The sequence below is a fragment of the Meles meles genome, chromosome 12 (genome assembly GCF_922984935.1).
Source record: "Meles meles chromosome 12, mMelMel3.1 paternal haplotype, whole genome shotgun sequence".
NCBI lineage: Eukaryota > Metazoa > Chordata > Mammalia > Carnivora > Mustelidae > Meles > Meles meles.
Genome location: NC_060077.1, coordinates 5,228,934 through 5,255,603, shown reverse-complemented (window position 1 = coordinate 5,255,603; position 26,670 = coordinate 5,228,934). Strand labels below are relative to the sequence as shown.

General features: G+C 47.5%; 1 protein-coding gene across 1 annotated transcript in view; it reads left to right on the top strand.

The window, feature by feature from the left end:
- Positions 1-4,117: 4,117 nt before the first annotated feature.
- The window catches only part of SRRM4 (serine/arginine repetitive matrix 4), a 142,929-nt gene continuing 120,376 nt past the window's right edge, over positions 4,118-26,670 (top strand). Inside the window, exon 1 of the mRNA XM_046025812.1 lies at positions 4,118-4,608. Within this exon, the coding sequence (XP_045881768.1) occupies positions 4,478-4,608 (131 nt within the window). The 5' untranslated portion in view covers positions 4,118-4,477. The remainder of the gene's footprint in view (positions 4,609-26,670) is intronic.

Genomic DNA, 26,670 nt, shown 5'->3' with positions numbered 1-26,670 from the left:
CCCCAAAAGTTTATATGAAGAAATACAGAATCTTATAATTTGAATAGTTTAGCACAAAGTTTAAAGGCCCAAGGACAGGTGAATTGGTCTTATTGTCATATTTCCCATTATCTTCCCAATTATTTGAATCATTCACTGCTCATGGGATGCCTGGAAATGGGTACAGACTGTCAAGTGCCCTAATGTCCCTTGGTGCTGGTGGATAACGATCAGTTTCTGTACTCAGAGAAGTCATGGGTAGAGAGAGAGTAAGGATTTTCCCCAAGGTAACACAGTAACCTCAGTGAGGTAGGATTCGAACTGCTTGAGGATGAGGGGTAGCTGTGTCTCTGAGCTGGAGGTGCTGCCTCCTCGGATCACTAGGAGGAAAGATGCATAAGAATCTCTTTAGCTCAAGATCTGAGTGCCTGGATTTGCAACTCCTAGAATCGCTGCTCCCTGGTCTCCCCTCCTTCTAATGAAAGAACAATACCAATCAAGCCAAGAAGCCTCGTCTGGACGTGGATGGCAGATTGATTTTATCTGGAATGCCAACTTCAGCCAATTAGGGGTAGCTCTTTAAAGAATGTGTTGAGAAAGATTCTGAGGTCTTGTCCCAGCTGGAGTGCTGTGATGGACTGGTGGACGGTTGCTGATGGATGGGGGCCACCAGCAGACCACAGAGGACAGGCAGCAATTGCGTGACATGTTTGTATTCACTAACCAGCGTATGGATAGGTCGCAATTTATGAGGTGGACTCTTTGCACCTGGGAAAAATGGAGCAATTCCCTGAGGGAATGAGACCAAGATGGTTATATTTTGATCAGCTGATAGAAGAACAGGGGCTCATGTCATATTGGAAAAGCCAGACCTACAGCCCAAGTCACATGAGACACAGTTGCTATCTCTCTCTTTGCTATGGTGGTGGCAAATATCACTTATCCACCGTAGCAGTCTTTCTGGGACAGGACTTCATAATCTTTCTCAACACATTCCTTAGGTAGCCACTACTGATTGGTTGGCGTTGGCATCCCAGACTTGATAAGGTGAAAAGGAGACAGATGTTAGGCAGTGGGGCCCCAGAAGGTGAATTAGACTGTGTGCTCCTTCAGGGAAGGGTCTATGCCTTGTTTATCATTGAACCCTCCATGTCCAGGATTGTTCCCAATCAAGTAGAGGGATTGATGAGTGATTATTGAACCAAATAAGGACTGAAGATGCCAACAGCTGATGATTCCAATAACAGCAGCAATAATACTACCATTTAATGGGCATTTGCTATAAACTGGACACCATGCTAAATCCTTTATAGGGAATATTTTTTCTGATCCTCACCACCACCATAGGAAATGTGCATTAATATCTCCATTTCTTTTTCTTTTTGAAAGACTTTATTCATTTATTTGACAGAGAGAGATCACAAGTAGGCAGAGAGAGAGAGAGTGGGAAGCAGGCTCCCCGCTGAGCAGAGAGCCCAATGTGGGGCTCGATCCCAGGACCCCGAGATCATGATCTGAGCGGAAGGCAGAGGCTCAACCCACTGAGCCACCCACATGCCTCTACTATCTCCATTTCACAGATGGGGAAGCTGAGGCAGAGATTTGTAACTAGCCCAAGGCCATCCAGCTCAAAAGTGGCAGAGCTGGGCTTCATACCCTAGTTCTGTCTGACTCTAGAGGCTCTGCTCTTAACAAAGCAAATGATAACTCCATTTTATTTTTTATTTTTTTAACTTCCTTTTTTTAGTAAACTATGTTCCAAACACCATTCTATGCCCCTAACATGCATCTAGTCCTTTAATCCTTACATTTAAACACATGATATTTACTCTCTATAGAACCTTCATATTACTGTATGGAAACTTAAGCACAGACATAATCTGTGCCATGATCATGTAGTTAGGAAAGGGCAGAGCCAGGATTTGAACCCCAGTAGCCTGGCTTTGATGCCTGGAATATCACCCAAGATTCCCCGTTTAGAAGCCTCACCACCACAACTCTCTTTCTCTGGTTCATTGGTATCTGGTATTTTTTAACAGTTCCACCTGGGAATGCCTGGTATCCCAAGGATCCCCCACCAAGCAAAAACAGAAACCATTTTTAGCAAACATCCTTTGATCCCTACAGAGCCACCTTGCGTAAGTCACTTGGCCATCCCACACCTCACCTTCCTCACCTTGAAAAGGGAGTAGGAGCAGCTACCTCCTCCTACCTCTTGCTAAGGTTCCAGGGTCAAAAGAGGCAATGTTATGCAAATGGAACTTTATCAACATTCTGGAAACTTAGAAGAGGAACAGGCTGAGAGGTGTTGATTGATCTTGTGGGGGTAGGATCCCTGCTATATCTCCCCTGCTAGTGACTCAGTTCAGACCCCAAATGTCATGTCTGAAGATGGTTTTAAATATCCCAGGCTACTTAAGGGGCCAGCTCTCAATGGCATTTAAGATGATAGTTTCTGTGGGCAGCTGGGCCTGAGAGTGAAAGAGGGGAATTTGGGCTGGAGGATAGGAAGGGGACAGGTAGAACGTACTCTCTACTTTCCTTCTCCTCCGAGGTCCCAGCCCAACCCACCTCTGGGCTGCGGCAACCCACTTTAAGAAACCGGCAAATGCGTCTCTAGTTGTCGACCAGAAGGGGTCACTGCAGAGCAAGCAGCTCTCAGTCACTCTTCATAAGCGGGCACACAAATATCCAAATAAACACATATCCAAAGCTACATACATTTCTAGATCCATACATCCATACTCTTGCTTCTCCAGGGTTCTTTCTTCCTTCTCCTCCCCCATCTTATCTGCCTTACTTCTCCCCCTTTCTCCCATGCCCCTCCTGTCCCTTTCAAAGAATTTCTGAAGTTCACCTTGGTACCCAGGTCTCTTGGTGGCTGTCCCTATCAGCATAGCAAGAAGCGTGGGTTTATTCTGGCTGTGGCCCAGACCTGATGCTAATTCGGTGCTTGGAGGCCTTTAAGGGTTGGCAAGGCCTCCTTCTGGGAACTTGCAACCTGGGGAGTGGGAGTAGTAATTCTTTGGAGATTAAAGGACTCCAAGTGAGGGATGCAGGGAGGAGTCCTGCTACTGTCTCTCTTTCTTAATGAAAACCCTGGGGGTGAAACCAGAGAAAGTCTTCCCAGACTCTGTGCCTCGAAGGCTTTATTTGTGACTGTGAACTCTCACTTTCTGGGATTAGGATTGAAGTGGGTGGGGGTAGAAGATGGGGAGAGAGACCTAAAGTATCTATCCACCTGTAATCCTGATTTCCCCCCCTTAAATCCCTCTCCCTAAGCTTTACTTTTCCAAAAGGGACTCCTCTCCTGAGACAAGCTATGTTAATTTCTTAACCACTTTTCTGTGGTTGTGGCTGAATTCCCTAGGAGTGGAGGGGCTGGAGTGGGGTGGGGGGTACTCTTTCCTTTGGATGGGTTTGGCAGCGGGGACATTGGGCTGGCTGGCTGTGAGGCACAAAAGAAACCTTCCTTATAGCGCCGCAGGCACAGATGTAACGCTGCGCCCCTCTGCGGGCGGGGACCCGGCTTGGCAGATGGCGAAAAGCCGGACTGGTGACGGATTGTCCATCAAATGGCACTTTCTGGGTAGTGGGAATCTCGTAGCGCCCAGGCACAAAGAGGAATGCAAGGGACCCCCTTTGCTTCCTAGGCAGTCCCTCCCAGAAGTGAGGCGATCGGGTTGGCTTGGGTGGGTAGGTTAAGTTTTTTGTTTTTTTGCCCCCTCCCCAGAAGATCTGCTACAAGACTTGTGAAAGGAAGGGGCTGAGAAGGGAGGGGGCTGGGCCCAGAGGGCACGCAAGAAGAAATAGGGGAAGGGGTCAAGGCCTGCTACCGCTGGGGAGGAGAGCAGGCTGGGAAGCAGGATCTCCTGCCTGGTTCAGTTCGGGGTACCAGGATTGCTTCTCTGAGGGGTCAGCACTGCAACTCCGTCGCCTCGGGGCCCTGGTGACAGGCACATGCCCCGCCCTTTCTCCTCCCAAGACCTGCGGGCTTTTGTTATGCAGATGGCGGCAGGAGGCTGTGCGGGAGGAGGAGGGAGTTGGTGGGGAGGAGGAGAGACGGAGAGGGGGGAGGAAAGTGCAGCTCGCACGACCAGCCTCCTCTTCCAACGTCACATTGTGCGAGAGACAAAACCCGGGCGCGCCTGAGCTCACACGCGCACGCACACACAGACGACCCCGTCGCCTCTTCTCTCCTGGCGCTGCCGAGAAAGCCAGCCCTCCCTTCCCTTCCCGGGGCGCGGAGGCTTAGCAAGCTCAGAGCTCAGCCCAGAGACAGCACAGAAGGCAAAGAAAGACGGTGGATCAGCCTTCGTCCTCCCCTGCCTGACCGGGCTGAGGCATCCCATTCCCCGCCCTGAACCCCCGATCTCTCCCACCCCACCCTTCTGGGTTTCACACGGAGTGAGCCCGGAGCCGGGTGTGCCCCCATTTGGAATCCACGTTTCAGCACTTCGGACAGCGCCCGGGCGCCCAGGGTCCCTTTGGGTTGGCTATGGCGAGCGTTCAGCAAGGCGAGAAGCAGCTTTTTGAGAAGTTCTGGCGAGGAACCTTTAAAGCTGTGGCCACCCCGCGTCCCGAGAGCATCATTGTCGCCAGTATCACGGCCCGCAAGCCGCTGCCAAGGTAATGACCTCCTTCTTAGCAGTTGAGACCCTGATGGTCCTTTCCTGGCCTGTGTGCCCCAGAGTCCTGAGGGGTGGATGCAGGCGGCTGGGCCAGGGCGCCTGTCTTTTCCCTGTCACTACTCGGTGTCTCCTGCTGGAACACGGGAACTGATTGCCTGTGTGAGGTGGAAGCTGGTGAGAACGGACAGGGAGTCTTTAGGGGGAGCAACACTCAATGGTCTGCTGACCTGGCAGCTGCTGTTCCCAAGGTTTTGCTTTCTTGGGGTGGGCGGTGTAGGTGAGATAGGACTTGACTAAGAAACTTTTCTCGGTATTAGAGCTCAGAGAACGGGGGGGCAAAGGAATGGTGGAATTGGGGTAGTTGGGGTGTTGTACAAGAAGACAAGGGTTGAACCAGCTTAAGCTTAAGTGTTCAGAGGTAAATGGCACATTTCTATACTCAGCTCAGAAACTAACGAGCTCTGAGCATTTTGACAAAAGCCCATATGCTGTTCCCTCAAATACACCCTAAACAGCACCCTCCTCCACGCCTTTCTGGCTGCCACTGCTGCTGAATTCTCTCTTCTCCAGCATCCAAAACCAGTACTCTGAGCTCAAGAGTCAGGGAGGAGCCTTCCAAGATCGTGAAGAAGATCTTGGAAGAGTTTGGTTTGGTTTTTCAACAAGGATCTGATTGCTTTGAACTCAAGGATGAGAACAGACCCATAGATGGTGAAAATAGTGGGATGGGGAGAATAAGGGAAGAAAAGAAAGAAGGGCAGAAAAGAGGAGAAGAGGACATAGGGTGGAATGGAGAGGAGGCTGGGGAGAACATTCCAAGACAGAGAAAACCCAATTCTTTTCATAAAGCGTTCAATTTAGAGGAGTTTGAGAGTGAAAGGAAGAAGGCTGTGCCCTCTGTCAGGGAAAATCAAGGCAGTATGAAAACTCATCTTTTGCTGGTGTTGGATGAGTGGTTCAGTGGGAGAAAAAGAACGAAGTGGACCAGGGGAGACCACTTGGAGGATTTATTAATCCTGGCAGGCTCTATTAGAGAGTAGATTGAAAACATGTCTGTGAAAGTGCTTCATACAGAGTGCCTGTTCTGGACCCACGGGATCTGAACTTTCCGGTGAGTGTGGGGTGGGTGGCAGTGAATCCTATCTGCAGAATCAAACTCAGGCTGGAGAACTTTTCAGAGTCTGATAGGAGCGTAGCTCATACAGGTCTTTAGAGAGGTGGGTACCCCATGTTGGGAATGGGTGTACGAGAAGCAGGATGTGGCAGGCTTCAAGCAGCAGCAGTAGCAGCCAGTATTTGCAGATGGGAGGGAGGGGACACCTTGTGACACAGGCTGGAGAAGGGGAATAAGAACATTAAATGCCATCCAAGACTGATGTTTCTCTGCTTGGAAAAAGGGTCTTTGTAGAGAGTTTTGACGTCAGCAGTTCTGTCTTCCTGGGTTTCAGCCATCCATTCCGCCTTCGGAATGCACCTACTTTGGCAAACCAGGTGCTGTGTAGGCCAAAGAATATGCCCTTGTAGAGGAAACTAAAGATAATTTCATTGAAAACTACCTGTGTGACATTTGGTCCAGGGTCTGCCATGTATTTCAGGGATGCAGGAAGAGGAGAGCAGATTCCTGGTGGTATTTGAATACAGAAAACGCCTGAAGTCCACCTAACTTGGCATCTTTACCCTTTACCTGTCTGTCCGTTACTGGCATGCCCTTTTCTTGGTCATATTCTAAATTATATGACTTGCCTGAAGTCTCCTAACCCTCATGCTATCTGTAGCATGGTACAAATCTGAGCATAATGCATCTGAAACTCTTTAACAATAGCCACCCCTCCTCCCCCAGGTGTGACAATCTCCCTCTAGGTGTCCTTTTACCATCATGGGTCTCCTTACCCCTGGAAACCACTGCTGGGGTGAAAGTCTGAGTCACAAGCCCCTAAATTATGTCACGCGGGAAGGATCTTCTTCGATACTTCTGTAACAGGTGCAGACCCTCTATAGAATAGATTCCAGTTTCATAGGCGTTATCCTGGTTTGGGGTGGGAAGTGAGCGGGGAGCATTTGTATTCAAGTCTTCAGGGAAGGCTGGGTTTGAGTCGTCTTTCAACAGACTGTCTGTAAAACCCAAATCATTCCCAGCCCCATCCAAGCCAGCCACATCCAGCGAGGTCAGTTCCTGCATCCTTTCTAATGTAGTAGGCTTACTTAACAGTGAAAGTACCATGTTGTCAGGGCTGAGTTCTCAGGAAGGAAAGGGACAGAGACACTGGCATAGTATCAGCTGAGCCCCAGTGGCTTCCTCTAGAGGCAGTCTAGGTACTTGGTCTCCTCAGAAATGTCATTTGTTTCCATGAGTCAAGACCAGCACACAGTCAGCAGATCTGTAGGGAGATGGGGGAGGGGTTGGACGAAACACCATCCAGTTCTGTTGGTGACACACCTAATACGTGTTTATAGATGAGGGCTACCCCTCCTCTGAATGAACTTCCCCAGGATATTTTAAGTTTATCTCAGAAGATAGTTTAGTACCAGGATAGAAGCTTATATTCAATTGGTTGATTTCATAGCACTATGCGTATATCATACAATCACACTCCAAGCAAAACCTCCCCCTCACCCCCTCATCTCCCTCTCCCCATGCATGAGGCATCCTTGATGAGGCAGTAGCTTTATGTGTATCAAATTGCAAGCAGATGTCTGACTCAAATGTCAGATCGGTATAGCAGAGTGGGAGGCAGTATATCATAGTGGTTAAGAGCTCAGACTTGAGTTTCAGGCAAACCTGGATTCTTGTTCCAGCTCTAGCATTTAGCTGAGAGTCCTGAACAAGAAGCTTTACCTTGCTGAGCCTGTTTTATCAGCTTGAAATAGAAATAATAATAGTAGCCATCTCAGGCATTGAATTATAAGGACTGAGTCAGGTAAAACACTTCCCACAGTGTGTGGTCCAGAGTGGTTGCTTAATAGACATCACTTCTGAAACAAACAGCTAGTTGATAATGGCCAAAGGAAGTCAACATTTCCTTCCAGTATTGTGTTCTTCATGCCTCCCATTTCTCTCCCAAATGATGCTGGCACTAAACATCGTGGGATTTCAGCTGACAGGCCATGCATTGAGATAGAATTAACACACAGGAGGTGGGGTGAAAGTGGTCCCATCATTCTCTTCCCTGAGGGAAGCTTAGGGAATTTCTGATCAGACTTTTTTAGTCAGGGGGTGGGGGAGGGCTGGTGAAGAATTCCCGGGGTTCAGGATGGATTGCTATAACATCTTCAGACTGCATTCTTTTCGTTTGTGTAGAGATGACCAGGTACTGCCAGTCCAGAGAAGACTCAAACGCCTTGAAAATTAGTTTGAATCCCTAGTTCCATCAAACTTAGAGTGACTGTATAATTCATTATTCATATTGAGAGTGAAAGTCTCGCTGTGAGTCGTTACTCCAGGATGGAAGATGTAAGGGGACTGTCCCAGACCACCCGGGATGTAGGGTGGCCAAAGTGAAGCCTCAGCCTATAAGAACTGAAAGAGAGCATGAATCAGTAAGATAGTTGGAGAGTAAGAGACCCCTCTCTTGTCCCCACCCAAGAAGTACAGTCATTTTTCCTGGCTTTGATTAATTCTCTTTTTTTAATTGTTTGGTCCAGAAAAGTTTGTACGCAAAAAGTTTATGCTCAGAGTGAAGAAACTTAAGTGTCTAGGGCCAGACCCAACTGTAATAATCATATCACCAAATAGTCGCTAAGGACTTAATGAACTTGTGAAAACCATTTGAAATTAGCATATCAATTGTTTGTGGATGCTGGACTGTTTGTAAAGGGCTAGCAAGGCCACCCTCTTAAATAGAATAAGCAATTCCCTTTACAATTCTTTTGGCAAGCTAGTAATTTTCTTCGAAAAACCTCTCTATGCAGAATAGTCCAGAAGCAGACTTTAGCCCAGGTCTGTCCAAAGGATCATAAATTCCGAACTATTGGAGATTTTACTGCATAAAGGGAAAGATGGCGAAATTGTTAGGCAGGAGAAATGCCTTTGAACCATTTAATTCCAGACTCCCCTTTGTGCCAAGAGATCAGTTAGCACATTTGTGCTGACTCTGTCCTCAGGAGCAGAGTGAGGGGCAGCTGGGAGGTGATTTCCTGACAGCCTGTGGTTAAAAACCAAGGTACTGAGGGTCATGGAGAAAGCTTGCCCCTGCGATGAATGATCGTTTTTCTCTGGAAAGAGAGTGTATTGTTTGGGTCAAACCTTTCTCCTTCTGAAAGGAGAAATTTGCTGAATGGTGTACAGGGGTCAGTGGGGGGCATTATTTCTGACACGGCTGTTTTCACTTGGCAACCGTGCTGTCTTAGAGACTCGGGCTGCAGTAGACGCTGAATGGAACTTGGATGCATTAATTGAATGAGTGCACGCGGTCCAAATCCAGTGTTAGATTCACTGTCTCCCAGTCCACCCCCATTTCTGACAGGCTGGGGATTCTTGGTCAACACCGCCTAAGAGACACACCCACTGCAGATAGATGTGACTCGCGCTAGAGTCTGAGTGAAGCTTTCGGGATATAGATGTCTATCTGACTGGGCGAGTAGACATGTCCGCTGGTGTGGGTACAGGAGGTTGGATGAAATGCCCCCGGGAAGTGCTTTTCAGGGCTGTGTGAGCCTTGATGAACTCCATTCCCACTCCAGGCCACCAGAAAAAAATGGGGGGGGGACACCCCTGAAAGTTTAACTCCTGTGATGAGGAAGGAAGCCTGGGTCATACGCTTCCTGCTCTTGGGAGCACCTCAGGCATGCTGCCGGGGCACGATGCATTTTTAAAAATATCCTTTCTTCTGGAGTGGCTGGATTTACCTTCCTGGGAAGTGGAAGGACTTGCGGGGGCTTAACAAAACCAGCGTTTTTAAATTGCTCATTATTAAGACTTTGAGGTGTGAGAGAACACTTCTGAGGGGGAGAAAGTGGAAAGGTGGAGAACTTAGACTCTGAAGTCAAATCTGGGCTCAGATTTGATTGGTTTGACTGAAACTGGCTTCAGCTTTCCTACCTTTGGACTCTGCCAATCACTTTGCCCTCTCTGTGCCTCGGCTGGCCCACCTGTGCGAGACTGAGCTCATGGGGTTGTAGTGAGCAGTAGACAAAGTAATTTGTGTTAAGTACACGGCACAGTGCCTGGTACAGACCAAAAGCTCCACCAGCAATGCCCTTGCTACCTAATGAGATGTCAGGAGGGAGTGCCAGCCCCCTCCCCCGCACCTGGGCTGGGTGGGTTGCCTGGCGGTGACACGGGTTCCTTGCCCCCTGACCACCCCGGTGCTCTGTATTCATTCTTTTTTTTTTTTTTTTAAAGATTTTATTTATTTATTTGACAGAGAGAGAGATCACAAGTAGGCAGAGAGGCAGGCAGAGAGAGAGGAGGAAGCAGGCTCCCTGCGGAACAGAGAGCCCGATGCGGGGCTCGATCCCAGGACCCCGAGATCATGACCTGAGCCGAAGGCAGCGGCTTAATCCACTGAGCCACCCAGGCGCCCCTGTATTCATTCTTGAATGTGGTTTTGGCATTCCCCAAAGAGCCACTAGAGATATGTAGAGCTGTTAAAAAAAAAAAAATCAAATCAAATCAGCTAGTCTGTTTCCGTTTACTATTTGCAGATGCTGTGTGACTTTTGGCAGGAACTTGACCTTCTCAATCTTGGTTTCCTCATCCATAAAATGGGGCTAATAATAGCTGGCCTCTCCAAGAGCTGTTGAGAATACTGAATGGGCTACTTTATGGAAAGTGCTGTTTGGCACAGAGGAAGGGCTATCATCATCAATGTTAACTCTTACTATTAATAATAAATTATTGTTTTTATTATTACTATGTGCCAGGCCCATCAAGGAGGAAAAGATGGATGAATACAGTCTCTCCCTGGGAGGGCCTCGGAATTTAGTGGCAAAGGTGGACACAGGCACCAGTAAGGAACAGCATGAGGCAGACTGTCCTAAGTACTGTAATAATGGGTAGGAATAAAGAAAAGGCGATGTGGAAAACCAGAGGAGGGAGGCACCCTCCATGAGGCGTGGAGTCCCTTGCCTAGACTCACACAGTTATCCTTAGTGGTCTGATCCGTGAAATGGGAGTGATTCTTTTATTTCACCAATTTTACCTACAAATGCAAGGAATGATCAGCATGAATAAGGCCTTTGTTGCTTGTAGAGTCTCAAAAGAGACCTTTTTTTTTTTTTCTCTCCCCAGAAGAAAAAACAATTTGAACTTTCTAGAGAGGACATCACCTGCTGGGGGGCTCGGAGTTCAGTGCTAATGAAGGGGATTGTGGAAAGGAACTGCCCTTATTGTATAAAATTTCCAACTGCTCTGTCATTGGCTCAAGGACGCAGACTCTGGTGTGGACCATTAGGTTTCTTGTCCTTCATGGTCTAGCTCTGGCTAAAACACAAGCCAGTCTGCATTCCTTGAGCAGCCACCAACGGTGGGGGGATTGGAGTGAGCCCACGTGTGTCAAAGACAAGATGAGCCATAGGGAATGAATCACAGAAGGGAAGAAGCCGCCTGTGGCTAAAAAATAAAATCATGCTTTCATTCACTGGGCAATTTTATTGAGCTCCTACTCGATATAGCAGTGAACAACACCAAGCCCCTGTTCTCAGGAGGGAGAAAGGTGATAAACGAAGAAACAAGGTAATAAATGAAGAAATCAAAGAAGGTCAGGTTATAATAAGTGTTATAAAAAAGAATAAAGCAGGGGAAAGGGATAGAGAGGGTAAGGCTGGGGGCTGGTTGATTGGATGGGGTGGTCGGGGCCTGCCTGGGTGAAAGGAGGGAGTCATAAGGATAACCAAAGGGAAAGGGTTTTTGAGACAGAGGGAAGAGTAAGTGCAAAGGCCCTGAGGTGGAAGCATGCTTGATGTATTTAAAGATAGCAAGGAAGTTGGGGCGCCTGGGTGGCTCAGTGGGTTAAGCCTCTGCCTTCGGCTCGGGTCATGATCTCAGGGTCCTGGGATCGAGCCCCACATCGGGCTCTCTGCTCCGCGGGGAGCCTGCTTCCTCCTCTCTCTCTGCCTGCCTCTCTGCCTAGTTATGGTCTCCCTCTCTCTGTCAAATACATAAATTAAATCTTTAAAAAAAAAAAGATAGCAAGGAAGTCAGCGTGGCTAGAGCAGAGTGAGTGAGGGGAAGACTAACAGGGGATGACTCCTAGATGGAGGCAGGAAACATTTCAAGCAATTAATGTAGTAAGCCAGTTAAGGACTTCCCAGGTCCTTGACATCCTTGCTCCTAGGGAGCAGGGATGGGGGTCACAGGGGGGCTCCTGCCCTCTCAATCAGGGTCCTAGGTCTGATCTGCTTCTATTGGCTCCTCTCCCTGACTCAAATGCAGCCAGGATGACTTTGAATAGCAGTGTTAGAAGCTTAGCTGGGCCCCTGCATGTGTTATGGACAAGCATGAAATTTACAATCTCTCTGATTGTGATCAATCAGATTAGGAAATTGAAAAACACACTGTTTAGACTTCCAAATAGCAGTGGCAAATCTTGTTCCCATGACGGTGAGGGTTTGGTCTATCTCTTGTATCCGTGCATGCTGATCCAGACTATCCCTCTCACCCAGCCGCCCCCTTCATGGCGCACCTTTGAAGCTACAGTCTGCTTACTCTCTATCTCTCTCTCTTCCCCCCATCCCCCTCCATCCCCCATCTTCACTGGAGATTTTGCTGAGGGAGCTCCCATATGCCACAGCCTGTGTGCGGAGCTCCGTGAAATAAAACACGAATTAAGATGTCATAGAGACAAAGCCAAACCAAATACAGAACAATGCCGAACCCTAAAACAGTCATTAAGTAATTCACGTCTACATGTGTCTGTTCAAAACAAATATTAAGATCCTCTGGACGCAAATGTTTCTCATCAGGAGAATCCTCTCGTTGCCGGATTCCCTAGGCTTATATCCCGCTGACAGCTTCGCTGAGCAGAATCACCAGTGGACCACCGTTCCCTGGCTTCATTAAAAGTTCAGCTTACACAAATGAGCTGGAATTTTATAAGACAGACCCCACTCCTTTGGGGAGAGAGGTGCCATCTGGGCCTGAAGCGTGTGTGCATACTCACCGCACAGAGTGGAGGCCAAGCTCCTTCTGTCATTAAGTGCCCAGCCCTGTGCTATGAAGCAAGCATATTTTATCTGTTGCCTAATCCCATTTTCACAGTAACTCCGGGAGAGGGGTATTTAAAAGACTGTTTTATAGAGGAGAAACTGAGGCTCAGAGGGTGGAGGTGACCTGCTCAAGGACAGCTGGCCGGTAAGAGGCAGAATTGGGGTAAGAAGCCAGAGCCCTTGAGTGGTATGTGTGTTGAGTCTCATATGCTTTGTGGAGGAGGAACAACTGAGACCAGGGGGGTGGTGAGATGTGTCTTGTCCAAGGCCACATAGTTCATAAGAGGTGAAACTGGGATCTGACCTCGGGTCTGCCTGATGGCAACTACAAGTCTTCTCTACCTGTTGTACCTTTTGTCGCTGTAGTTTGGCTTTTAAGGTTGTGGGTGTCTTTGTCTCATTTTGCCCATCTTGTTTTATGCCCGATCAGCTTAAGCAGTAGCTACTATTATAACTTACCCCACTCTCTGTCCTTCCCCTACCCACTTTCTCTGTCTTTCCCCTCCTTACCCATCCTCCACACTGAGCCAGAAGAACCTTTTCAAAAGGCGAGTCAGCCCATACACACCCCCTCCACCCATCTAAAGCCCTCCATCCCTGTCCTTTGGTTTGTAGAATACAGAGATGACTCCCTGAGAAGACCTAAAGACTCTCCAGTCCAGCATCTATCTGCCCACCTCCCCAAGATTGTTTCTAAAATGCTGACCCTCACTCCCTCCATTCAGCCACACCCCTCTCCTTTCAGTCACTCAAATTTTCCATGCTCTTTCTGCCACTGGGCCTTTGCACATGATGCCAGGAAAGCTCTCCCTCTCCCCGGTACCTAATTTATACCTACTGCACTTTCAGATCTCAGCTCAAATGCCATTTCCTCAGGGATTCCTTCTGCGATGCTCTAGATTAAGTCACACCTTGAATTACAGACTTTCTTATCATGGCAGGTACCTCTCTTGGCTCTCAACACACTTGTGATTTTGTATTGATTTGTGGGACACATGTTAAAGTGTACCTCTCCTAAGAGACTGAAAGCGTCATGGGGATGGAGACTGTCTGTGTGCTCCTTGATGTATCTCTTTCACCTGATACACAGCAGGGGGCCAGACAGGTGTTGGTTGAATGTATGAACTGTAACACTTTCCCCTCACCAAGTCACTGGCACACCTAATAGTCTGAAGCATATGGAAACACCAGTATTAAAAACAGCAAAGTTAATTCCTTTTATTTGAAAGAGAAACATTTGAACTGCTAAAGGGTGTGGGGTTTGGGAATTGGGGACCCTGTTTGCCTCACTCCTTGCTGTATCTCAGGACCTAGGACAGTGGTCCATGGTTGGAGATCTTGACATGTTTGTTGAATGAATCAATGATGAGGGCCTGCATGAGTGTGCATGTGATACTGATCAGGAGACTCGGAGACTTACTGAATTTTAGAGCTAAAGGGATTTTCAAGATCATCCAGTCTCCTTGTACATGGGGAGGTCTGAGGAATATGTTTTATAGTATGTGTAATGATGTATTAGAACCACAGTGTTCATGTAGAATTCATAAATACACATATATGGGGGTTTTGTCCTCAAAATTTCTTACTGAGAGAGATACAAGATCAAAAGATCTTTAGGACTCACTGCTCTAGTTCAGATCCCCATTTTGCAGATGGGGAGACTGAGACCCACAAAGGGGGAGGAGTTGCCCAATGTACATAGCCTGAGTCAGCCTGAGAGCACTGGGTTCAGTGAAGTGGTGTTGACCCAATGTCACATTTGAACTTTCTTGCCACCCTACCCTCTGTGGGGAGATACGACATCCTGCCCCATAAAGGCCTCCTGTGGCATATGCTGCCCAAAGCCTGGTCTGGGGATGCTGATGAGATGTCCATCTGGACCCAGCTTGTGCCTAGCAGAGCAGGTGAGCAGCTCTGGCTGTTTCTGGGATCCTGTTTCAGAGCTGCCAGCTGATAAGGAGGCTTTTGTTTGGCCAGCCTCTGTTCCACGGCCAGGTGGCAGGTGATTCTGGGGCTCAGCCCACTCCCATACGGACAGATGTCTGGGCAGTGGTGCAGGGTGGACTCAGGGCCACTGTTTATCATGTGGCTTATTGTTTCCAGCAGGAAACATTGTTGTAATGGCACCTTCCATTGGTCGGCTTCTTACAAACCACCATCACTTTGCAAGGGCTTTTAGCTTACGGTCAGGATGGGAGGGTCAGAGGAGACCTTTGAAGAATTTGCATTCAGCCTTTTTGTTTTATAGATGGGGAGACTGAGGCACAGAAGGAGCAAAGGGCCCTCCATGAAGCATCAGAAAGTTAACGCCAGAGAGAGAACCAAAATGTGAGCCCACTTGACCCTTAGTCCTGAGAGACCATACCACTCCGAGTTCCTTGGGGAAAAGGGGGGGAAAAAAAAGAATTTATTCCCATTTTACAAATAGGATGAGGCTCAGAGATGTGAAATGACTTGCCTAAAGTCACGTCATGAAATCATGCTATATCCTTATCTTTGTTTGTTCTCATTTGGTCCCTACAACAGTAAGTGCCCCTCGTGTGTTCATCTAGCAGATGAAGAAACTGAGGCTCGACACCCTGGGTCTCTTGACCCCCTCCCACTGTGGGACCGTGTCTTTGACCCCAAAAGCTTGTGCACCCAGCACAGATCCAGATTCATTCCTATCAGAAACAAAGAATCATGATTGCCAGGATCCCTTTTTTTACATCTCCCTTCTGATTGTTCATTCATACCTTCAACACAGAAGTTCTACTGTAGGCAAAGCATAATAATGAATACAATTTTCTCTTACTGTCAGGTTGTTTACATTTTAGTAGGAGAGACATGTCTATAAATAACCAGCAATTAGCAGGCAGGGTGGGAGTTAATATCATCAAAAAGTGAATCAAAGTCTGAACAGATAGGGGCATCTGGGTGGCTCAGTAGGTTAAACAACTGCCTTCGGCTCAGGTCAAGACCCCAGGGTCCTGGGATGCAGCCCATGTCAGGCTCCCTGCTCCTCCCTCTCCCTTTGTGTGTCACTCTGCCTATTTGTGCATTCTCTCTAGCTCTGTCAAATAAATAAAATCTTAAAAGAAAAGAAAAAGAAAAAAGAAAAAGTCTGAACCAACAAAGTGACGTGCCCAAGGTCATATAAGTTAGTTGTGATGCCGGGAAGTTTTAGATCTCTCCTAGTCAGAAACCAAGCTCTATGCTAGGCAGTTTGTAGATATTATTCATTATGGCTTCACCCCAACCCTATGCAGGAGATACCATTGTCTCTATTTTGTAGGTGGGAAAAAGTGAGGCTCAGAGGATTTAAGCCACTCAGCCAAGGTTATCACCTTGTAAGGGTCAGAGGTAGGATTTACAGCCCAGATGTGCTGCTCTAGACTTTTCTCTTACCCAACACTTTGTTCCCCAGAGGCAATATTCAGAGCACAGAATGTCACTGATGAGGCCTAGCTCTTCTCCTACTTTTAAATTTCTAGATGGTCACTCTAGTGGAGGCTCGCCCCAAGACTGGGCTCAGGCAGAGGGAAAAGTGATTGCCCAGCATCAAAGCTGACCTCACAGGGCTCGGGGCTTGGTGAGGGCTTGCCCTGGGGTATTGATGGTCTCCTCCCACACTGCGCAATCACTCAGAAAGAGAATCAGCCAGCAGGAAGTGCCTTTCATGCTAGAAGTGCTCTTCCCAGCAAGAGGATTATCGAACCATCCATGAAGAGGGATAACCCTTCAAGACAAGTAGACAAGAGATATTGGTAGTTAACCATGTGTTTTCTTGACCAGAGTTAAACTCAGAAATGGTGGTGCAGAGGACCACAAGCTAAATCACTGGTGTTGACGAAGAGGGTGGGATAATAGATATTTGGTGACACCAGGATTTTGTATTGCTTTGCACTAACTTGGGGAGTGATTAAAAAGCAGCCTTAGATTGTAAGTGATGACACAGGTCCAGAGAGGTTATTTCACTTGTCCAAGTTTGCTCAGCTTGGCAGAGCTCGGACCATTGGCCATCAGTTCACACATATTACATGGAGACATTCATCATTCTTGCCCCCACAGCACCCTTCTGGTCTTGTGGGTGCCCTCTTCCACTCTGTCTCCCCTCTCCCTAGTCTGGAGACAATCACTTTCTACTCTGGAGAAATCTTTCTTCCTTTGTGTTTCTTTAAGACTCTCTCCTAAGTCCATAAATCCCCTTCCCCTGCAGGCTTTGACTTTTCCAAAAAGCAAAAGCTGCAAACACTCCTATCTTCCTGTTTCCAGCCCAGACGCACGCTTCCCCTGCCCAGAGGCACGCCTCCCCTGCCCAGACGCATGCCTCCCCTGACGCAGAGGGTAGAACCCACGATCTGCTTAAACGGTAAAATAACAACAACAACAACAACAAAACCAGAGGGGAAAATACAGGGAGGAAAAAACCCACATAGGTCAGTATCTCAAACTATTGTCCCACTTCACCTCTCAAACCCTGTAAGCTTTTGAGATGGTACTGTTCGTATCTCTAATTAACAAGTGAGGAAGCTGAAGTTCAGGAGGATTATGTGACTTCTCCAAGGTAACACAGCCAGAAAGTAGATCCAGCATCCCAAAGGCCCCAGTAGTCAAGATTTTAACCACCATGTCTCACTAATGCACTACCTCTGGGGTAGTGGGGTGGAGATAGATAGATAGATAGATAGATAGATAGATAGATAGTCCAGAGACGAAGAGTGACTTTCTCAAGATCATTCAGCAGAATGGGAGCCCATCTGGCTGAAAACAGGCACATCAATGTGTACCTACATTTAATGGGCATCCCCTGCATGCATCTGACCTGTCCTCATGCTCATCAGTCTCTAAGGAGGTTATGACTGAACCCCAGAATAAAGTTCCAGAGAAGAGGAGTATCAGCCAAACTATCTGAATAAGGAAGGACAGGATGTAAGGGTTCCATAGAAGATTTCAAAGGTGTCAAAGGTGTCCAAGACTTCCAACTGATTGGTAGTAGTTGCCTGAAGCTCCATGTTGAGATGGCTTCTTGGGATGGATCTGAGATCAGTAGCAAAGAGCGTTTTGCTGGATTAGTGATGTCTGTCATTGGTGCAGGAATGGGAGGTAACAGTATGCATGCTGTATATTTGTCCTTCCCAGGTTGGGAATGCTACAGCTCTTGGAAGGAGCAGATTGAGTACCAACCATCGAACACTTACCATGCTGTTGGTGCCATGCTTTTTGCATTCTTTGTCTCAGTTACTGTTGATCGCAGGGCACCCTCTCTCTCCCATTTTACAAATGAGAAATAGAACCTTAGAAAGGTGAAGTCATTTTCCCAGCTAAAGAAGCTAGTCAGTGGCTAACCAGCCCTGATAACTACTGGTAAAAACATAAACCATCAGGCTGATGAATAGAATATCAATAGATGGGCAATCCCAGAACATGTTAATTAGTGTGGAAATGTATATAGTTGACCAGAGGGCCTTGTCTTATTTATCTCCATACAGTCAGCAGCTAGCACAGGGCCCAGGACACAGCCGACTCCCATTGCCTTATTTACTTGGAACTAGGAACAGTGTTTGCGCTAGATGCCCTAAGAGTTCAGAGAGGAAAGAGATTTGGCTGTGCATGTAATGAGGGCCAGCCTTCCCACTGCTGATTCTCAAGATGCCAAGCTAAGCAGACACATTCCATGCTCTCCTCAGGCAAGTTGGGGAGCTGAAGCAGGACAGGGAGGAGGAAATGGGTGTCCTGCACCAAGGGAGCTATTTCTGCCTTTGTGTTCTACCAGCAGGAGGCTGGGAGGCTGCAGGAGCCAGATCTGCTGCTGTGGCTTACTCAGAGTCAGGACAATGCCAGCGTCTTGCCTGGGACACCTGAATGCCATGCAGGCGGGAAAGGCAGTGGGGAGGGGTGTCCTCCCGGAGCCAGTCCTCTCCCGCCACATCTTTTCCCAGCTGTGTCCAGCCCCTCTTAAGTTTGGGGGTGATTTATCTCATCTGCAGAGTCGGCACGTTTGAAATTATGAAAGCATTGTGAGATGGGTAAAATGGTTTCTTTTTCTGTTTCACAGATGAGAAAACTAAGACTAGTTGAGTTATTTATAACACGAACAGTCACAACCACAACAGTATAAGTCAGACGTTCTGCTAAGCATTCCATATGCACTAACTCACTGGAGCTTCATGAGGCCTTCTGAGACAGGGAATATTCATGTCTTTGTTTTGCAGATGAGGAAACTTGAGGTTCAGAGGGGTCAAAAGTTCCTCAGACCCAGTCCCATCTGATTCCAGAACCTGTGCTCTCAGCCTCCATGCTAGACTGCCCACCTCTGGACCAACTCACTCACTTATTAATTAATAGTTTGTATTCATATAGTATTTTCCAAATACTTCATGGATATTTGTGCTTTTGAGCTGTGCTCTCACACTGTAAGGTAGGTGGGGGAGGTGTTCTTTTTGCTTCCCATCCTTTGACGCATCAGAAATGGTGCCTGGGGTTGAAAAGGTGCTTCTGCTCTGTACCGTGCTTCGTACAGGACCTATGGCATATACGATACTTGGAATAGGACAGCAAAGTAAGCCCTCACCGTACTGTATTTCTCTCCCCCAAGCCTCAATTTTATCATCTCTAAAATGGGGGAAATGACTTTCTTCCAAAGTTACCATGAGCACTGGCGTGATCCACTGGAAGAGCCTGACACACCCAAGAAGAACCCAGTTCGTCCATGGAGTCTACCATTTTATAGAAGTGAGAAGATACTCCCCTTGCTCATTCTCTTTAAGGACGGGGATGAACAGTTGCCAGCTCACTGGCTAGAGTTAGCCTGGTCATCTGTAACTGAGAAGTCGTGCCACGTTTATTCTTAGCATCCTCTTCTCTCCCCCTGTATAACTGGTCACCGGAAAGAAAGGGACCCAGACCCAGGAGCCATGAAATCTCCGCTCTATGTAATCCTGGTCGACCCGGCATTTCCGTTGATGGGTCCTGTCCTCAAGACCATGGTGGTGTTGGTTTCCACTGGGGCAAAGCCAGACCAGAGCTTTAGCCAGCATTGGGTTAAACTGTTTCTAGGTGCAAGAGGCATTTCTGAAAAAGTAGAGGCAAAAAGAACACAGAAAGTGTATTTACCATTGGAACATAGATTTTTGTGATTACAAGCCATCTAGCCATGCACAGCCCTATCCTTGGGCTGTAATTTTGCTTGTTCTGAGTTTTCTCCAGAAACAGCTAGAGAGGGAGGCATTTTGCCAGAGCCTAACCTACGTGAAAGCTTAGCACTCTCTGTAGTCATGGGATTGTTTGACCAGTGGAACCGAGGAGGCAGTGCCACTGGAGAGATGAGGACTTCCTTCCACCCACCCCCTTCTTTCCTATGAATCCTCCAGAGCACTGAAGTCAATTCCTAGCACTTCTTTCTCCAGGGAACATATTCTCTGACCAGGAGAGAATGGCTACTGGCTGCTGATACCATTTGGACTCAATGAATAAGCAGAATAGATGTCACCTTGGATGTTTCAAGGTACTTAAATGAGGAAAGTGTAGTTAGAATAGGCAAAAGTGACAGCTGTAACAAATAAGTCCCAGGATCTCAGTGGCATAATATGGCCAGTCATGTCCTGCTCCTCTCTTAGTCCTCTGTGGGTTGAAGAAGGACTTTGCTTCATGTAGCTATACAGGGACCCACCTCCATGACATGACTTCAAGGTTATATGGCATGATCTGGCTGAAAGATGAAGAGAATGAACCAAGGTAGAGAAGTCCCAGTTGCTCTTAACAACTTAAGAAACAACAACTTGTTTCGACCTGGAAGTGACCCAACGCTTCCATTTACATTCCATTGCTGGAGGCTAGTCACAAGATCCCATCTAGGTGCCAAGAGAACTGGGAAATATAAACTAGTAACGTCTGGGTAGAAAGGGAATAGAGTTTGGCACCATGCTCTCCCCTGTATTGGAATTGCCTCCCATTCCCGGAATCACATACTAGTGTGAGCATCTGAGGACTGTCATCATGATAAGTTTTTTCTCCATATGGGAGGAAGAGGAAAGGAAAAATAAGCTACTGTTCATTGAACATTGACTTTGGTCCAGGCACTATGCCAAACTCTTCGCATGTGTTAGCATGTCTAATGTATTAACTAAGCAAAGTATATACTGTCGTTCCCATTTTATAGACAAGGAGAGCCCCAAAGAAAGGAAGTGATTGTTTATGATCATACAACTAGAAATTTCTGGAGCTAGGCTTTGAATATAGGTCTTAACCAACAGACCACACTGCCTAGGTGAAGTGCAGTGCTCAAAGTGTTTCAGGGAAGATTAAACGTGATGATTGACAAAGCGATCAATGGGGCCTGGCCCACCATTAACACTTATTTAATGTTGATTACAAAGAAGAATACAAGAAAAGAACCTAGCTGCCAGAAGATTCCTCTTTGATCTTTGGGAAGTCATCTCCCCTCATTGTTTTTTCTTTTGCAAATTGGTATCCCATTTATTCACTCAGCATTCTGAAACCTGTTCATTGAGGGTGTTTTATGTACAGACCTGGTGCCGGATTCTTGGGAACTGAGATGAACTAGACATAGTCTCTGTTCTCAAGGAGCAAAGCTGGGGGTTGGGATGGATTCATTCTCCCCAGATTCTTTGAGATTCTGGGAAAGGACTCAGAAATTTGGGGTCTGATTGGCCAGTGAGATGGAATAGAAACCCAAACCAATTGGGGCAAATCAGTAAGAAGACAGGTAAAAGGGACTGTCCTATTTTTTTTAATAAAACATTTATTTAGAGGCAGAGAGAGAGAACGAATACAGAGGGGAGGGGCAGAAGGAAAGGGTGAGAGAGTCTTAAGCAGACTCCACACTGAGCAAAGAGCCTGGCATGGGGTTCAGTCCCAGGACCCTGAGATCACGACCTGAGCCAAAACCAAGAGTCGGACGCTCGACTGACTGCGCCACCCAGGCGCCCCTTTCCCATTTTTTATTTAGGTCTTTCCGGAACATTTTTCCTTTCCTTGATAGTGACAGAACCTTACTTCCATGCCAGTCAGGGCCACAATAGATACAATTATATTTCTCAATAGTGCAGGACTAGCATATGATACTAGGAAAGCCAATTTCAGCCCTCTGAGATCAAGTGCTAAGGGAAGGGGCTTTCACTGGGCTCTGGTGGTGAGAAGGGCCAAGCTGGACAGGAGTAGTGATAGTAACACCTGGCATTTACTGAACGTTTATCCAAGTGCCAGGCAAGGCACTGTGCTAGGCATTGTATATGAGCTATGTTGCTTAATCGTTACAAATACCCTATGAAGTGAGTACATTTTCATCCTCCTCCTTTTAAGGTGAGAAACCTGGAGCTCAGAGAAGTGAGAGCACTCATTCAAGGTCACACAGCTCATGAGAAATGGAGTGGAGATTTGAACCCCAGGCCCTGTGCCCATAACCACTACACCATATTGCTGCATTATCTCTGTATAGTTCTACCTGGGGCCCAGGGAGGAAAGGCATGTGGGAGAGCTTTCTTAGGCTTGGGGTACAGCCTGGCAGGGAGCAGGGGTAAGGGACTGAACCCATTCATGGGGCCGCACTTTCCTGCCTCCCCTTATTCCCAGGAACCGTGTCATCCAGTCAAACCCCCAAACTGCACGGCTCTATACCCTCCTTGTCTCCAACTGTCCTGAGTCCCAGTCCCCAGGGTCCTGTGGCATCCTTGATTCCTGATGCTCTCAGAGACATGCTGCAAAAGATTGAAGTCAGCAGTTGTGTAGATCACCAGCTATCAAAAATGAGGGCAATTTTATATACATTTTTGGTTCCTATTTCCCCTACTTGCTTTCTCCCAAGGGTCTGAGATTGTTAAGCAGGCGAGCTGTTAGAGGTTACAACGGAGGTCACCAACTAAAAGTAAGATAGTTTCAGTGCGTGGATATCTAGATGTGGCTGAGACACCACTCCCAGCCCAGCTCTGAAAGGAAGTCCTTTTAATGGGCACTAGGAAGCTTGGAGGGACACATATCCTCCCATATCTCAGTGGGACCTTTGGGCCTGTCAACCACATACCCCAAAGTCCTCCTAAACAAACCATCCTAGAAAAAATGCTGAATTATTTTTCTGTTCTCTCTATAGATGACAATATTAGAAAATTACCATAGAAAGAGGCAATCAGAATCTGTAGTCCAAAAGTCCAAAGAATAAAGTACAATAGAGGTATTTCAGAATGTTCATTAATAAAAAATTGTGTTATGGTCTGAACTGGGGGTGTTGGTGGGTTTTCCTGGCTCGTAAATTTTTATCCTGTGTTGTCGTCTTCTTCCAAGTAAGTATTCACTTAAGGACCCAACTTTATTTTTGAGATTTCATATTCTTTTTCCTAAAAAGGGGCTCCCAAACTGTGTAAGCTTCAGGTCCCACACGCCTGGTTATGCTCCTGATTCTGAGATTCCCAAATCATGGGATTCTGTGGTTTTTACGCTCCAGGGATCCACCATTTGTCATCAGCCGAGTTGATGGGGTGATTCCTGCCTCCTACGACACGGTACCCTTTAGGACCTCAGAATCCTAGACTTCACAGTCCTGGAAGCTCCCCACTGTGTGCCCCAGTGTGTCCAATATTTATGGACCAGGTCGGTCAGTGAGTTCCAGGGGCTTGGGCAAAGCACTGATGTTTCAAGGGCAGCTGCTCCCGACGGAGGAGGAGTGAAGAGGCAGAGAGCTCTCGCAGGAGGCCTGCTTTTCTTTGGATTTCTGCATTCATTAGGCTTTCTGGATTCTCCATCCTGCGACTAACAGAGCCAATGAGAGAACTAGGTAGGTCAGGGTCAGGAGGGGCTGCAGCCGCTTTAGTTACAGGCCAGGAAGTGGGCCAGAGTGTGGCAGCCCACTCAGCTAGGCAGCCAACAACAGAATTTGAACCCGGGGAGCAGACTCCCTTTGCTCCCCACCCCCGCTGAAGGGAGAACAAGTGCAGAGAAGACTCTTTGCTTCCTGCTAGGGACAGAGTAGAGACAATTTCTAGAGCCTGGAAAATAAGAATGTCCCAGTTCCCACCAAGCCACAGGCTCTTCTTGAAATGCTCTTTTCCTTTGTTCCTTGGGCAGCACCCCAGGCTTCCCCCTCCGTTGTGATTTCACTATATCTCAGGGGCACCCAATGGGTTTACCTAGAGAAGATGGAGAATGTCACTGAGCAGCGTCACCGTCCCTGAGGTGGCAGAGTCCAATGTCTACAGTTGCACAAAAGCCTAATTTGAGAGAAACAGAATAAAAGTTGTACAACAGGCTTGGTCCTGGATGCACACTCCCCAAACCCTAGCTGCCTCTGGGGGAGAGGGGAAGGGACAGCTGGGACCAGTCTGCCTTCTGGAGCTCTCAGGACAAAGCTGTGGGTGGGGAGGGGGTTAACGCTTTCCTGGCCTGAGCCTAGAGAGGCCAGATCCTGGTATCTCCCAGCTGAAGGGGCTCCGTTGTACAGATGGAGAAAGAGAGACACTTAGGAGCCCTTCTGAGATGAGAAGTGGACCAGTCCCCAGGGAAACTGGAGTACGGAGGTTGCCAAACTTGGCTGTCCAGTGGAATCCCCAGGCTCTTTTAAAAAGACGACGGCTGGGCCCCTCGTGCAGACACTGATTCAATTGATTCGAGGTGATATCTGTGCGTCAGGATTTTTTAAAGGCTCTTTAGGGGATCCTAATGTGCAGTGGTGATTGGGACCTGCAAATGCAGTTGTGAAGGAACCGAAAGATGTGTGTTTGAGTCTTAGCTCCACTTGTTTATACCTGTGTCCTTGAGCAAGTGATATCACTCATGTGCACCTAAGTGTCCCTCACCCTTAGATTACAGCTCATAGTAATATCTACCCCAAATAGGGCCCAAGTGGGAATTAAATGAGATAATATACATTTAGTGCTTAACGCAGTGCCTGTCACCTTACCAGTGACCAACCCCTGTTTGGTTTTATTATTGTCATTATTGTCGAGATTGTATTACTTATATAGCTCATCATTCCTAAGCCCCCATGTAGGAAAATGGGGGATCGGATTGCTAGTCCCCTGATAGATGAATCGGAATTCAAGAGACCTGATTCTCTTGTTCCGACAGCAAATGAGCTGTGTGACCTTGGGCAGATCTCTTAACCTCTCTGAGTTTAGTTGCCTCCTCTTGCCAGATGGATCTCACAGCCCCTGGCCATCTACTGTCCAGAGGAGTTGTGAGATTCCAATAAGATAATGGATTTGAATGAGCTCTGGAAACAAGAATGCACCAGAGGAATTTGAGATATTATGATTATGACGGCCATTTCATCCCCCTTGCGCCCTGGCTGGCCCATCTGTTCTGGGAGCTTTTGGGTCTCTCTCTGCCTCCTTTGGCCGCCAGTCCTGAACTGCTCAGTCTGACATTTGGGCAGGTTCCAGGGAGGAGTCTGTCCCTCCTCCATCTGCCCCTCGAGTTAACTCTTTTCTCTCCCCTCTTCTGGTCTATGAGGCCCGATATCTGACTCTAGAGTGTATGGTGATGGTGTGTGAGGAGTGGTGCTCGTCTTATTCTCTCCCTGGGGTTAGGAAGTAGCCAGCGATCTTGGATTTCACCCAGCAGAAGAGTTGGAAACTACCTGAGACCTTCTAGATGGAGGAGCAGATGAGGCAGAATGGAGAGGTAGAGCAGGGAGTTGAGTCCAGTGTCCTGGACCCCAACCTGGTGCTCCTCTGCCCCACCATCCGATACACCCCGCGGCCGGCCCTGAGCTCTCGGTGATGGGCTTTGGAACATGGGCCTCATCTAGTCCCCCGACTTCTCTTGGCAGAGTTAGTGTCAGTGGGATCAGAGCAGAGGGGTTTGCTGCTTCCCCCAAAAGCAGGGGGCTGTCTCCCAAAGGGAATTCATTCGTGGCCTTGGCCGAGTCCCATAGCTCCTCTGAGACTCAGATTCCTCAGCTAGGCAATGGGAAAACCAACACGTCATTATCTGTGGTTATTGAGGTCAAATGAGATCACAAGTGAGAAAGTTTGTAACCTCTGTTGCCTCCAACGCCAGTCCTCCTGCTGGGGATGAGGGAGATGTGATGATTCAGCCGGGCCAGATTCCCTGGCTGGAGAGCCGGGCCCAGGCAGAGGCATCTGGGCCGCTCTGAGCTGTGTGGGCTGGGAGGAGCCTGGGAGAAGGCAGAGCCTGCCTGGGATTGGCAGCTGCAGGCCCGCTGGCAGATGGTCTCCTAAGTGGGCCACCCCAGGGTCAGCTTTATGGATTTGCACATTAACCCTTCCCTCTCCAGTGGCCCTCAGACACTGGTTCGTTTTGACTTTGACCTGACCCACACAAGTTGCCAGGTCTCTAACTGTGCTGTAAACGAGATCCTGGCCCACATCTTATCACTCCCCGCCCACCCCGAGGGACAATTCCAGAACTGGCTCCGTAGAGCCAGACTCTGTAAGTCTTCACAATACTCAAAACTGGCCAAGACTGATGATTAAACAGACTTTTAATATTTGTCCCTTCTCTGGCTACTAATTTTTGTAACTATTAAGGTATAGAAAAGAAAATACCATGGCGCAGGATGACCACTGTGAATATTTTGGAGTTTAGCCTTCTGGGCTCTCATTCTTTCTCTCGCTCTCATTTTCTTATCTTACTACTTCTTTCGCTATGTCTTAATCAATATGCAATAATATTGGATATGGTTAGTTTTACTTCAGATTTTTTTTCTAATTTAACAAGATAGTCTGAGTATCTTCCTATGCTAGTAAATATCCATCCCCTCACCATTTTTAATGCCTGTGTAGTATTCCATTGCAGACATTTAGCAAAACTAATTTTCCCTATCTCCCATTATTGGATAACATCATAAAGTAGAGGAGGAAACAAATTCAGAGAGGCCCAGTAACTTGCCCAAGGACACACAGCTTGTAAATAAGAGTTTGAATTTGAATTTGCATTTTAGGACTTGAAATTCAGTCTTCTT